This window comes from Lipotes vexillifer, unplaced genomic scaffold (assembly GCF_000442215.2).
Source record: "Lipotes vexillifer unplaced genomic scaffold, Lipotes_vexillifer_v1.1 scaffold1088, whole genome shotgun sequence".
Lineage (NCBI taxonomy): Eukaryota > Metazoa > Chordata > Mammalia > Artiodactyla > Lipotidae > Lipotes > Lipotes vexillifer.
In genome coordinates this window covers 540,081-555,283 of record NW_006779738.1, presented here as the reverse complement: position 1 = coordinate 555,283, position 15,203 = coordinate 540,081, and the positions used below count along the sequence as shown (strand labels likewise).

Below are 15,203 nucleotides of genomic sequence, written 5' to 3'. Positions count from 1 at the left end.
TTCCTGCTGGTCCACATCCTCTCCTCTCATTCTCTCCTAAATCCCCTCTGTGTTGGATCTGGTCCCCAGTACTCCACTGAAATGACCTTTGGCAAGACCCCCAATGAACACCACGTTGCCAACCGTGATGGTAATTCTAAGCCTTCATCTCACTCAGCTTCTGCATAGCGCTCTGCTCAGAAAACAGCTAGGACTGTTTTTTCCTTTGTAGCTCATTTATCTGACTTGGCTCCTGGTTTTCTTTCTCCCTTACAGCCCGTTCACTATAATTCACTATAATCCTTCTTTATTGAATCCTCTCATCTGAACCTTCTGATGTTGGTGTGCACTAGGTTTAGGGTTCACTTTTAGGTTCTCTACTTGTTTACCCATTCATTCCCCTTGGCTGGTATCATGGTCTTTAAATACATTTTCATACTGTGGACTCCTAAATATTTATCTTCAGTCATGGCATTTTCCCTCAATTCCAGAGTTATATATCCAGCTGCCTACTTGAGACCTCATTTGGATGAAAGTCATCACAGACCTAATATGTCCAAACTTGGCTTCATAAGCCCCTCCCCTGCTGCAAACTGTTTTCCCCCAGTGCCCCCCATTTCAGGACATGGTATCAGCATTTAACCAGGTGTTCAAGCCTGAAACCTTAACATGTTCTTTTTCTTCTCTGTCTCCATCCCATATACTGTAAGCTCTACTTTTAAATTATATTCAAATTCTGACCACTTCCCAACACTTCCACAGGCAACACTCTAATACAAACCACCATCATCTTTTGCTTTGGCTACAGTGAGAACCTTTCAAATAGTATTTGTGTTCTCAACATGGCAGTGTGATTCTTTTAACGTGGAAATAAGTTACATCTCTCCTCTGCTCACAACCCTCTATGGTTTTCATCTTTCTTACTTATTTACTTATTATTGAACTATAGTTGATTTATAGTATTGTATTAGTTTCATGTGTACAGCACAGTGATTCAGTTTTTGCTTATTATATTCCATATTGGTTATTACAAGATATTGGGTATAATTTCCTGTTCTATACAGTAAACCCTTGTTGCTTATCTATTTTGTGTATAGTAGTTGGTATCTGTTAATCCCATACTCCTAATTTGTGCCTCCTCCACTCTCTCTCCCCTTTGGTAACCATAAGTTTGCTTTCTATGTCTGTGAGTCTGTTTATGTATATAGATTTATTTGTATTATTTTTTAGATTCCACATATAAGTGACATCATATAGTATTTGTCTTTCTCTGTCTGACTTATTTCACTAAGCATAATATTCTCTTGGTCCATCCATGTTGCTGCAAATGACAATATTTCATTCTTTTGTAAAAATTTTATTTATTTATTTTTGACTGCATTGGGTCTTTGTTGCTGTGCATGGGCTTTATTTGCGGCGAGCGGGGGCTCTTCTTTGTCGTGGTGTGCAGGCTTCTCATTGCGGTGGCTTCTCGTGTTGTGGAGCACGGGGCTCTAGGCACACGGGCTTCAGTAGTTGTGGCACACGGGCTTAGTAGTTGGGGCTCGCAAACTCTAGAGCGCAGGCTCAGTAGTTGTGGCAGACAGGCTTAGTTGCTCCGTGGCATGTGGGATCTTCCCGGACCAGGGCTTGAACCCATGTCCCTTGCATTGTCAGGCGGATGCTTAACCATTGTGCCATCAGGGAAATCCTTCATTCTTTTTTATGGCTAATATTCCAGTGTGTGTGTGTGTGTGTGTATACATATTTATTGTTGTTTATTGTTTATTGTTGTTATTTATTGTTGTTTCCATGTCTTGGCTACTGTAAATACTACTGCTGTGAACATTGGAGTGCAGATATCTTTTTGAATTAGAATTTTCATTTATTTCTTTATAGATACCCAGGAGTGGAATTGCTGGATCATATAGTAGTTCTATTTTTAGTTTTTTAAGGAACCTCCATACTGTTCTCCATAGTGCCTATATCAAGTTATATTCTCACGAACAGTGCAAGAGGTTTCCCTTTCCTCCACACCCTCTCCAGCATTTATTTTTTGTAGACTTTTTGATGGTAGCCATTCTGACTGGTGTGTGATGATACCTCATTGTAGTTTTTATTTGCATTATTTTCTCTAATAATTAGTGATGTTGAGCACCTTTTCATATGCGTGTTAGCTATCTGTATGTCTTCTTTGGAAAAGTGTCTTTTTAGGTCTTCTGCCCATTTATGATGGGGTTGTTTGTTTCTTTGATATTGAGTTGTATAAGCTGTTTGTATATTTTGGGTAGTAACCCCTTGTAGGTCTCATCATTTGCAAATATTTTCTCCCATTCCGTAGATTGTCTTTTCATTTTGTTGATGGTTTCCTTTACTGTGGAAAATCATTTAAGTTTGATTAGGTCCCATTTTTAATTTTTGCTTTCATTTCTTGAGATAGTGATCTAAGAAAATACTGCTACGATTTATATCAAAGAATTTTTCACTTATGTTCTTTTCTAGGAGTTTTATGATCTCTTGTCTTACATTTAGATTACTAAACCATTTTGAGTTTATTTTTGTATATGGTGTTAGAGAATCTTCTAATTTCATTCTTTTACATGTAGTTGTTCAGCTTTTCCAGCACCACTTGTTGAAGATTGTCTTTTCTCCGTTGTATATTCTTGCCTCCTTTGTCTTTGAGGTTAATTGACCATAGGTGTGTGGATTTATTTCTGGGCTCTCTATTCTGTTCCATTGATCTGTCTGTTTTTGTGCCAGTACACACTGTTTTGATTACTATAGCTTTGTAGTCTGAAGTCTGCAAGGGTTATACCTCCAGCTTTGTTCTTTTTTTTCCCAGGATTGCTTTGGTAACTCTGAGTGTTTTGTGGTTCCACATAAATTCTAGGATAATTTGTTCTAGTTCTGTGAAAAATGTCATGGGTATTTTGATAGGGATTGCATTAAAGCTGTAGATTGCTAGTATCATACTTGGACCAAACTCCAGAGTCCTTCCCATGACCTACAAGCTCCTCTGGATCCAGCCCTGCTAAGTTTCTGCCATTGTTTCTTCTACTCATCCCCCCAGCCCCTCGCTCACCAGACCCTTTCCTAGTGCAGGGTTGCTGTGTTTGCTGCCCTTCTCTGCCTGGAATATTCCACATGCTCACTCCCAAGTTTATTTTGATCTTTGTTCATTGTCTTCTCATCAGAGAGACTGAATCTGACCAGCCTCTAATATAATTCCCTTCATTACTCTTGATATCTTTGACCTTGTCCTTTTGTATTCTTGGCTCTTATCACTATCTGATGTTAAATTTTATAAACTATTCATTTACTTATTATTTATCTCTTCCTTGAGTATAAGCTCCATGGGTGCAAGAACGTGTTCTGCTATGTTGGTGGTCATGACTTGAGTAAGTGAATTTACTTCTTACAGAAATAGAAATGATGAAATAACAATTATTAATCGTCTTTCATATTCTGGGCACCCTTTCCTGTGCACTTTGTAAATATTAGATTCTTAATTAATTTAATCCCTTGCATGCAACAACCGTGTAAGGTAGGTGTTTTCTCATTTCATAGATGAAAATACTGACAATCACAGTGACTAGTAAAAGGAGAGCTGGAGAGCTGGGATTTAAACTCTGAGTGAGTCTGGTCCAAAAGTAATGTTTTCTGCTTAATTCATATTATTTAGTATTACAAATGATTAAATAATAGTTATGTATAGTGGGCAAGTTATTATTAATTATTATATAACTTACTAGATTCTTACTCTGTAACTTATTATACTAACTCTTATAAAACTTGTTATTACATAACATTATTATATAACTTCCACCTAATAGATAAAGACACTGAGTTTCTAATTGGGCTCTAGGGGGCTCTTTTTGCACAAACACAAGATTTCTGTAACAGATACTCTGTGTGTCTCACTTTACCTGGGTAACTTTTGTATTTTCCATCCATTATATTTGACCCCTTATAAACTGGCACTTGTGAGTTCAGCACCAAGCTTTTCAAAAGCTGGTCCTAATATTTGTATCATGATTTTGCTTCGAGTACAAAGTAACCTTTTGCTGATCTTTATAATAATTGGGTTAAGCTGAGTGAAAACAACAGAAAGGCTGAAAATTGCTATTTTGCTTGTGCTCACTCTCTAGAGTGCATATGTGCAACCTGACTCTTATCAGAAATAGCTTAATGCTCAGGTATAGTTTGGTGGTTCGTTGATTCTTTCCCAGGTCAGAGAAAAGCCTTCAGCTGAAATATTCACAGATTGCAAGAAAAGTGAGGAAATTTATCGAAAGCCTATAAAAATATGGAGGTTTTGGTGCACTGCATGGTAACCTCCTTTTTAATTAAAGAATTACATTTATAATTAGCAAGAACAGAATTAAATATTTATAATTAGCAAGAACAGAATGTAATAAGTTTGCCAATTACAGAAGTAAATTGGAGGCCGAAATTGCAAACTCATGTTTCCCTGTGTTTTTCAAAAGCAAGCCTGTGAATCCATAGATAAATGTTATGTCCATACAGTTTGAGCTATGAAACCCTTGCATAAAAATGCAGGTGGGGAGGTACGTATCAAAACATGTCCCAGAAACAAGAGTAAAATAGTTCCTATGAATAATATTATTTCATGCTCTGTGTTTTTGCTGAAAACTCTTTGGTGTTTATTCTCCAGTGGGTGGTATAATATGTATATGTCCAGATGGCTGTTATTTATTTATTTTTTTGATCAGTCTTGAAAATTTGTCCTTGTGTTGTGCAGTAACAAGAGAATTACACTTACCGGAGGTCACAGACTTGTATATATGAGAGAGAGAGAGAGAGAGGGAGAGAGTCTGTGTATATGTAATACAAGAAAGCATAGTGTCCTCAAGAGTCAGAAATTGCCTGTCTTGAAATAAAGAGTTATTGATATTATAGATTCAGATCTTGAAAATTGCCTCTAAACTTACTTCTCCATCTTTTTTTGTCTTTACAGCATTCTTCCTTTACATAAAATCTTTTTGTTATCCTTCCTTAAAATGTTGCAATAATTCGTACACAGTTGTCTGCTCTTCAGGACTTGAATGTGGTTTATGCATTCACGTCTGGTGTGGATCTTTGAGAAGCTCTACAACTTTCTCCCTGGGTCTCTGCCATTCTGCAGACAGGAGGAGCAGAACTTTGATTATTCTAAAATATGCATATGCAAAATCTCAAGCAATATATTATATATAACATACACATATTTTTATAGTTAAATATGGGTCTCATCTGTTCTGCATAGCTACTAAGTATTTCAGAGTAATATGAATAAATACACTTAATTTTTCATAGAAGCATCATATCTAAGTGATACTTTGTACAATAGGTACACTCTCTGGTGTAGTTGCAGAAGGACTCCTAAGGGGCCAGCCCATCCGGCACTCTCTTTGGTCTCTTAATACTTGCTTGAGCATCAACCAGGTGACAGGGAGACATTATTGAGTGCTCAGTTACCCTGCTTGTCTCAATGTGTGATGTCAGTGCTTTATGTGCAAGTAAGAGCACTGATTTTCTTTACTAGCTCTTTCTGTGGGTGTATTCCATGTATAGGTGTGAGAAAGGGTAACAGTCTCATACTCAGCACATATATTAAGATGAATTTCATCTTTACATGTGAGGCAATCTTCAGTGCCAAGTAGGAAATTCAGATCATTTCAGAGCTAGGAACACAGATTTTATGCGTGCTATTTTCCAAGTGGAAAAGGGGGAAAAGGTACATTTCTGTTGATGTTATTGTTGGTGACTCTATCTGTCAACTTTAATCTCTATCTCACATGAAACAGATACTGAGTTAGAATGTCTGCAATATGTTCAGTCTTTCTAGATCTAATTTTTCACTTGCATGTCGATTCTCTTATGACAAAGGTCAAATTAAATGCTTAATTTTTGTAACTGCTTCTATTTTTATGATTATGACATCATATGTTATCTAAGCTATTTTAGGCTCTTTATTTTCCTGTATCTTTTAAAATTCTGATTTAAAAGTTATTTAAAATATTTCAGTAATGTACTTATTTTCAAGGTTTTAAAACCTAAGAGCAGGGACTTCCCTGGTGGTCCAATGGTTAAGACTTCGCCTTCCAGTGCAGGGGGGTGTGGGTTCGATCCCTGATCAGGGAGCTAAGATCCCACATGTCTCGAAGCCAGAAAACCAAAACATAAAACAGAAGCAATATTGTAACAAGTTCAATAAAGACTTTAAAAATAGTCCACATCAAAAAAATCTTTAAAAGAGAAATTAAAAAATAAAACCTAAGAACAAAGAAATTTCCTTTACCTAGTGGTCTCTGGGAAACTTTTTTACTTCTTCCTTACTTTCTACTAAGAAATATAGTTTGCCATCCCTGTCTTGGGTGATATTCATGAGGGCAGTTTCAAAGTTTTTTCACGCATTTTGAAATAAAATTTCACAAGAGAGTAGATGGGGATACAACATGTCGTAATGATGAAGTGGCTTCCTCATGTGGTCTTATGGGTGCATCAGTCCTTATCTACGTCCGTTCTTCTGTAGTTGGGATCAGATTACGGGATGGTATCTTCATCTATAAATTATTTAATATACCAGTTGCTGTGTGTGTGTGTGTGTGTGTGTGTGTGTGTGTGTGTGTGCGCGTGCGCACGCGTGTGCATAGCTTTCTGCTGGTGCTTTAGCAGCTCGGATATGTGGTCTACGTGAAGAGGCAGCAAGCAGCCAGGTGGGTAGAACTGTATTCTCTGACAGAGTTTAGAATTACCTATACATGGTGATACTAAAAATCAGGCCAGCTTTTTGTGGGCTTCATTTCAGCTTGGAAGCTCCCTGCAGAGACTGCCACCTCTTTTGCCTGCCCTGGGGGCATCCTCTGCCATCCTGGTTCACCACCACTCCTATTACCTAGGTTTTAGGGTAATAAGAAAAGTGGAAAAGCAGTTAATTGAAGAGGAAGATGCTCTGCTGAGTTCAGAGCCAACAACTTAATTTTATCAAGTATTTTAATGAGTTCTGAAGGATATGGCAGATGTTAATACATTCATTCTTTCTACAGTAGCCCAGAAAAATAGGTATTTTTCCATCTCTGAAATGGAAGTTAAAAAGGTCCCTTCCTCCTCTTCTGTCTGTATTGATCTCTGTCTTCTGCTTTGCCTTTCTCTCTCCTTTCCTAAAAATCCAGTAAGTAGCACTACTTTGGACAGCCGTTTCTCGGTCGAAAATTTAATCATTGACTAAATTTTAATTACCTACTAATGATACAGACAACCTTCTTTTTCTCACCTCACCATTGCCTGCTGCTCCTCGATTCAAAGAAGTTTGCTTGTTGTTTTATGTAAGTTTGTTTTTCATGTGATTTTGTTTTTCATTTGGTTTTGTTTTTAACACAGTTAAATGTGCATATAGTAACTTTATTCATTTTACCTATAGCCACATCGCTAAAACATATTTGATGAATGGAAACCAGGGGATTATACTAGGGTTAGTTTCTGAGTAGATTCCTAGGCAGACTGTTAGTGCAGTGATTTTATATCATTGTAGGAGGTAGTACAGCACAGAGGTTAGGAGTCTAGGTTATAGAGTCAGATGGACCCAGATTTGAATCCTGTTCATCTACTTTGCTGGGTAACAGGGATTTACTCTCACAATGCCTCTTCTTCTCATCTGTTAATACTCAAAAGCATAATAATAGTACTTAACTCTTCATTTATTTATGGCACAGACTCCCTGTCCCTCAGTAAAAGCCAAAGGCTTTTGGCTTTTAGGCTGGGCTCAGGGCCTGTCTTGATCTGGCTCTGTTGTATCTGACTTCGTCTCCCACCATCCTCTTCCCCCTGGCTTAATCCACTCCAGCTGCGCTGACATCCTCCCTGTTTCTTTTTTTTTTTTTGTAGTATGTGGGCCTCTCACTGTTGTGGCCTCTCCCGCTGTGGAGCACAGGCTCCAGACGCGCAGGCTCAGCGGCCATGGCTCATGGGCCCAGCTGCTCCGCGGCACGTGGGACCCTCCCAGACCGGGGCATGAACCCGTGTCCCCCACATCGGCAGGTGGACTCTCAACCACTGCGCCACCAGGGAAGCGCAAGAACTTTTAAAATGCATAGTCAGTAGGCTCTCCAACCACAGTGGTTCTGGAGAAAAAATTGTGCTTTGAGATGAATGATGGGTTAATTAATAGGCGGGTGTTTGCGAATTGGTGTTTGGTCCATCAGTGCTCAGTATATTTCACTTTCAGTCAAAAAGGAACTCTTCATTTACTGGAATGTAAAATAGAAACAGCTCCCAGATAAACTGGAGAAATCCTTATAAGTGTGTCAGGCTAGGATCCATCAAAGTTGGATCATAGTTGAAAGCTGTAGTCATGGCCCTCTTGTTAGTGGTGTGGCAGAGCTCCCTGAACTCGGTGTTGCTTCGTGGCCAGGCGCTTCATCACACAATGCCGAGGCACTAAATTGTAAGGAAGCTGCACAAGTGAGTTGGTTTTATTAATTTAATAGAGCAGTACATTGTTGGTTCCTTTCCCTTATATAGTTGGTTTGTATCACATATTAATGAGCATCTCCAGAAATGTGCTCTCATTTCTGGTTCTGTCCAAAGTCCACAGACTTATTTTAATATTCATCTGTTACTGACTGCCTCCAATCTCTTATAAAAGACTTCTCACATCTTTTCTGGGATCCATATCCATTCTGGGACCCATTCTGAATCCCCCTCGTACTTGAGCACTTGTTAGAAATGCAAAATCTACCGAAGACCTTGTACGTTAGCAAGACCTACAGGTGACAGGATGCATGTTAAAGACTGAGAAGTACTTCTCTAGATAACAAGTGTCTTAAAAAATCAACTGAGCCTCTGGAAGCAGTGTGGGGTTGAGGACTTTTACATTCAAATAAATTAGGTTTAATGACCAGTTCTTAGAAATAAGTATGTTCAGCCCTCTGTGAGTAACAAGTTACTTTGAGCCTTATTTTCCTCATGTGTGTATCTGTGGATAATCTGTATATTACTGGGATATTGTGAGGATTAAATAAATTAATGCCAGGACTGGCATACACTATATTTTTGGTAACTATGGTATACCTTCTCTTCTTTTGGGCTTACTGGGTAGCACTGTTATTCTCACCTGCCTTATACCTTGCTGTATTTTCTTATTCTCATTCCTAAAACGTCTTTAATTAGTACATTACAGTAATTATTCACTAACTGTGTTTAGATAGCCTGCGGTATCCAAACGAACCTATCTTACCCAAGCGTGTAGTTTACTCGCTAGAGTTAGTTCCATAGGGTGAGACAAGATAGCAAAAGACTGGCGGTTTGGGAAGGCATTGAGCACATCAACACAATTCAGTTCTTTGTTTCTATACCACCTATTTGGAAAACATGGTGTACCTTTGATCTTGCAGATTATATAAGCAACAAAGATATTTCATTATTTTTTATTATAGCCATGCTGAACATGAATTAATATTCAGATGTACTCATTATATGAAAATAGTGCTTTTTGTTTTAGCAATTGACTTTTAAAATGTAACAATTGAATGCTCACTGGAAATCACTGAGCACTGTGGGGAGAGTTGGGAACTAATTATTAAGAGATTGGACTTGGCTGTGACCAGTGCTATGAGCCAGCTGTTAGGTATTGCTGCTACCACGTAGGAAATAAAGCAAATATATAGCATGATAAGGGTTTGTATTAAATTACAGCTGCACTTTTCCAGTTGATATAGCATATTCTTTAGGTTAACCAAAACGGCTTGTTTTCTGCTTTTGAATATTTGCTGTATCTTATCACCTCAACTCTACTATTCTACCATAGTGAGCATCTTCTAGCATGTACTCATATTCCTTTTTCGCTTTGATTCTAATTAAAAGGGTCGATGAGTATATTTGTTTTTTGTTTTTTTTCTCTGTTAAGTATCCTGTTTCTTTGAGGTTGAAATGTCAAAATATAAATGGCTAGACTTTTTAGGCATTTGCTACTTAGAACCTGTTAAAAAATGATAATGTTATCTTGCATTTCTTGTTGAGTTAGGGCCTTTTGTACGTCAGTCACTGTGTAAGTTAGTTGATCTCACTTCCCTCCTCATTTTGTAGACGGCAGAACTGGGGTAAGAACCCAGCTATTGCTAATTCTAAAGCCCACGCATCTTGTCGTGCTCATGCTGCCTCTACTGAGTCATCCCATGGATCATCTTTCCCTTGTACACTTTTCCTGTAACCCTGCAATTGATTGGAAACCAGGTGTTGGATTGCAGAGGACTGAACTAACAAATCACCTCTCTATACATTTTTAAGCAATCCAGGATCATTTCAAAGATGATCAAGTTGCCAGTGTGTGGTTGAACTAAGATGACTTTTCAGGTTGATTTGAACCCAAAAGCTCTGTTATTGACCTGTTTTCCTGTGTCAGTTTTGGAACGATGTGTATGTGCTTGCTAGTAGAATCTGTTCCATTCTTGATAATACTTGATGTCCTAGCAATATGTCAGACCATTTTTTGATAGTTTTGATGATTTAAAGCAGTGTGTAAGAGCGCTAACATGGAAATCCTGTATTTTACTTTGCTCCATGCAGGTTGCCTCTGGGGATCAGTAATGACAGTAAAAAAAAAAAAAAAAAAAAGCTGTTGATTGCCTTGAATAGCAATAACTTCTCCCGCCTCCCCCTACCCAGTTATCTTTTTTTACAAATAAAAGTACACTAGGAATTGATTCTTTGGCTTTTTGGGGGACAGTTGTTCATATATTTATTTTTCTCTGATTTTATTTTTTTTTAATATTAAAAAAAATTTTTATTTATTTATTTATTTTTGGCTGCATTGGGTCTTCGTTGCTGTGCATGCGGGCTTTCTCTAGTTGCGGCGAGTGGGGGCTACCCTTCCTTGCGGTGTGCGGGCTTCTCATTGTGGTGGCTTCTCTTGTTGTGGAGTACAGGCTCTAGACGTGCTGGCTTCGGTAGTTGCGGCACGTGGGCTCAGTAGTTGTGACTCACCGGCTTAGTTGTTTCGTGGCATGAGGGATCTTCCTGGACCAGGGATCGAACCCGTGTCCTGTGCATTGGCAGGTGGATCCTTAACCACCGAGCCACCAGGGAAGTCCCTATTTTTCTCTGATTTTAAAAAGCGTTAAATAATAACCTTGTGGATCTGATTTAGGCTAAGTAATGCCAGATCTCACTTTTTTCTCTTCTCCCCTCTGCAGGATGACGAAGTGGTTCTGCAGTGTACTGCAACCGTCCACAAAGAACAGCAGAAACTGTGTTTGGCCGCAGAAGGGTTTGGCAACAGACTTTGCTTCTTGGAGTCCACTTCGAATTCCAAGGTGGGATAAAGCCTTTTCAGGCTACTCAAACGTTCGGGTTTTAATAGGGGCATTGAAGTTACTTATGGGCACTCTGCTCTTTTCTATGGAACAGAAACTAAAGGAAATTGAACAGTCTTTTCCCCTATTCATTAAGCAAAGTTTCAGTTGAGCCCCTACTCTTTGCAAATAACTCAGATGCGATTGTTAACAGGAATAGCCAAAGTCCTTGCCCCGTGCTGTTTATATATAGTAGGGGAAAAGTAAACAACGTAAATAAGTGATATAATTTCAGAACCGATAAGGGCTGTGAAGAAAAGCAGAGTAGTAACAGGGTGGAGAGCGATAAGGCAAGGACTCACCCTTTGACAAAGGGTGTTTAGGGAAGGCCTTTCTGAGGCTGTGATATTTGAGCAGAATGAAGTGAGGAAGGGAGAAGCACTAAGTTCTTGACCATTCTGGAAAGAACCAGGCAATGCAAGGGCCCCTCGTTAGGAATGTGCTTGCAGAGTGTTTAAGGAAAAACAGGTAAGCCACTGCAGCTCTAGTACCACGAATGGGGCCACTGGTGAGGAGAGGTGAAGGGCCTGTCAGCCCTTGGTTAGCAATTGAGGTTCCTTCCTCGTATAAAGCGAGGCCATTGGATCAGGTGAGCAATACAATTTGATTAAATATTTAAGTAAATATTTGATTTAGCTCTTCTGTGGATCAGAGGCTTTTGTGGGGTTTTTTTTGGCTTAAACAACAGAAATTTCTTTCTCACAGTTTTGGAAGATAGAAGTCCAAGATCAAGTTGCCAGCATGGTTGGGTTCTGGTGAGAGATTAGAAGCTTTTGAAAGAGTAAGATTAGAAGCAGTGAGAGCAGGTGGAAGGTGCCTGCAGAAGTCTGCAGGGCAGCTGCTGGGTCTTCAGATGAGAAGCAACGGTGGTGGGAAACTTGGGGGGGTTGAGAATAGACTTGTAGGATTTAGAGGATGTGCTGATAGATGACTGTAGAATAAAGGAAAGAGAGGAAATGAAGATGTTTCTGAGGGTAGAAAATCAACCAGAAAACAGTCAATTTAATAATCTTTTGTGTAGCACTTTTTAGTTTACAGAGTCCTTTGACCTGCGTGATTTCATGTAATGGTCACCATAGGAGAATGTGTGCATGGTTATTGCTGTTATAGTCACACATGAGGACGTGGGGGCTAGTAGAGGGCAGGTACTAGGCCAAATGCTTCCTGTGACTCAAAGCAAGTGTCGTCAATAGCTTTTCACACTTAACACCTCGGTCTTTTGGCTTCGAGTCCCTGATTCTTCCCTTAATATCACAGTACCCCTTTCATTACTCTGTGGAATAACATTGAGCAATGTATACATATGATCTATTTATTATAGTAATTTAATGCCAAGTCACATTATTAATATTGTAATGGTGGGTGACAAAACATGCATTTTATAGCCCTGCCTAGATTTATTTTTAATTTGACAAGTGTTTATTGAGCATTCTTTGTGAAAATTACCACAGTAGGTATCAGTTGTGAAAAATATTCTTCTTAAAAAGAACTTATTAAGAATTTTAATATTTAGTATTTTCCCTGTGGTTTCTGGAATTTTGTCATGCCTAGAACCAGGCAGCCCAATTAGTTAGCTGGGTTTTTATTTTTCACTGTACTGGCTATGGTTCTCTTGGTCCTTTAATATAAGAGCTGGTTTCCAGTACTAAAAATGAACTCTCCTCATGCTTTACTTAGGTATGTCATGTAGCAGTCAAGGCACTGAAGTAGGCTAGGCATTCATTTAAACTGGTTAATCTTGAAATAGATCAAGATGGAGGAGTAGGAGGAGGTGGAGCTCACCTCTACCCACAGACACATCAAAAATACCTCTACATGTGCAACAGTTCTCACTGAAAACTAATTGGAGATGGGCAGAAAGACTCCTGTACAGCCAAGGCTGTAAGAAAGATCCTCATGGAATCGGGTAGGAAGGGAAGAGAAGTGATCAGGTTGAGACCTGTGCCTTTGGGAGGGGACTCAGAGGAAAAGAGAGATACACAGGTGGAGATTTGCCCTGGGGAGTCAGCAGTTCCTGTCACATATTGGATGCCCCAGCCCTGGGGTCTGACACAAGGAAAATGAGCCCCTTTGGCTGGTGGGAGGGCTGGTGGGACTCAAAGGAGGGCTATGGGAAGCCTGAATTTTGCCTGTGAGAAGTGTGCTTGTGCTGGCTTGCTCCTGAAGCAGGGTGGAGAGGGCAGGTTGAAAACTGCTGAGATGGCTGCCTGGTTGCCTGTGACTGCCCCAGTGCACACCACAGCCTCCAGTCCTGCTTACTGTATACTAACAATGAACTCTCAGAAAGAGGAAACAAAAAACAGTCCTGTTTAAAATTGCATCAAAAAGAATAAAATACGCAGGAATAAACTTAACTAAGGCAGTGAAAGACCTATACTATGAAAACTGTAAAACACTGTTGAAGGAAATTGAAGATGGTACAAAGAAATGGAAAGATATTCCATTCATGGATTGGAAGAAATAATATTGGTAAAATGCTACCCAAAGCAATCTACAGATTTAATTCAATCCCTATCAAAATACCCATAGGAACTCAAAAAGACCTGAATTGCCAAAGCAATTTTGAGAAAAAAGAACAAAGCTGGAGGTGTCATGCTCTTTGACCTCAGACTATACTACAAAGCTACAGTAATCAAAACAGCATGGTACTGACATAAAAAGAGACACATAGATCAATGGAGTGGCATAGAGAGCCCAGAAATAAATAAACCCAGGCACCTACAGTGAATTAATCTATGACAAATGAGGCAAGAATATACAGTGGAGAAAAAACACTCTCTTCAGTAAGTGGTGCTGGGAATACTGGACAGATACCTATAAAAGAATGAGAGTAGAACATTTCCTCACACTGGATACAAAATAAACTCAAAATGGATTAAAGACCTAAATGTCAGACCTTAAACCATAAAATCCTAGAATTGAACATATGTGGAACACTCTAGTATACTCCATGTTAGTATACCTGAAACTAATATAATATTGTAAATCAACTATACTTTAGTAAAAGCTTACACAGTGATGTATGTCAATTATATCTCAAAAAAAACTGAAAAAAATTTTTGGAAAAAAAATAAACTGGTTAATTCTTCGCAGGGATACTTGGCTATCTAGTTGTGACTGTTGACATAGTGAACTGACCATTTCAACCATTTTTGTTGTTGTCGTGCTCTGTTATTCTTTTTTGGTTTATCTGAAAATTTGTATTTAAGATGAGATACTGAAACTGTCGATCAAGCATAGAATAAAATAGCAACTGAAGTCCAGTAAACCAATCTGAACTTTTTTTAAAAGTTCTTAACAACAGAAATACTCTTTTCTTTCCCCTACTCAGATTACTTGATGATTCCCTACTGTGTCAGTTTTTTTTCATATCTCCGTTTTACTTTGTTCTCCCTGACTTGTATATCCTTCCTTTACATTTCCTGCTGGTGAAATACTGCTTGTCCTTCAAAGCCTATCTCAAATAGTCCCTCCTCTGGGCTGTTTTTCTCTCTGTTTTTCTTAAGTGATTTATTTATATTTCTATTATATTGTCAGTTGGGCTTAATTCTGTGTAACATCCACAACATCTTCTCTCCCTGAATATGTAAGTATATATACTCCCAGGTACCATACGCCAGCTTCTAAATTCCCTGAGGACCTGGGTATAGCTCATTTATTTTCTTAATGAAACACTAGTGAGTGATTCATAAGATTTAATGGATTATTAAATTGGAAAGGCAACCACTAGTCTTAGAGCAATTTATTTTATAAAATAGACTTTTAATTTTCTGTAATAGCAAAGAGTCAAAACTGTGGATTTCAGTTGATGTTTAAACTATCTAAGCCTGGGTGCAGATGTGTTTCATGCAGATATATCTGGATTTGACATTCATTGATAGAAAATGAGAGATG

The 15,203-nt window shown here is 38.6% G+C and overlaps 1 protein-coding gene across 1 annotated transcript in view; it reads left to right on the top strand.

Moving 5' to 3' along the window:
• Positions 1-10,299: 10,299 nt before the first annotated feature.
• The window catches only part of RYR2 (ryanodine receptor 2), a 523,123-nt gene continuing 518,219 nt past the window's right edge, over positions 10,300-15,203 (top strand). The window contains exons 1-2 of the mRNA XM_007452954.1: positions 10,300-10,374; positions 11,151-11,270. Coding sequence (XP_007453016.1) covers positions 10,300-10,374; positions 11,151-11,270 — 195 coding nt within the window. The remainder of the gene's footprint in view (positions 10,375-11,150; positions 11,271-15,203) is intronic.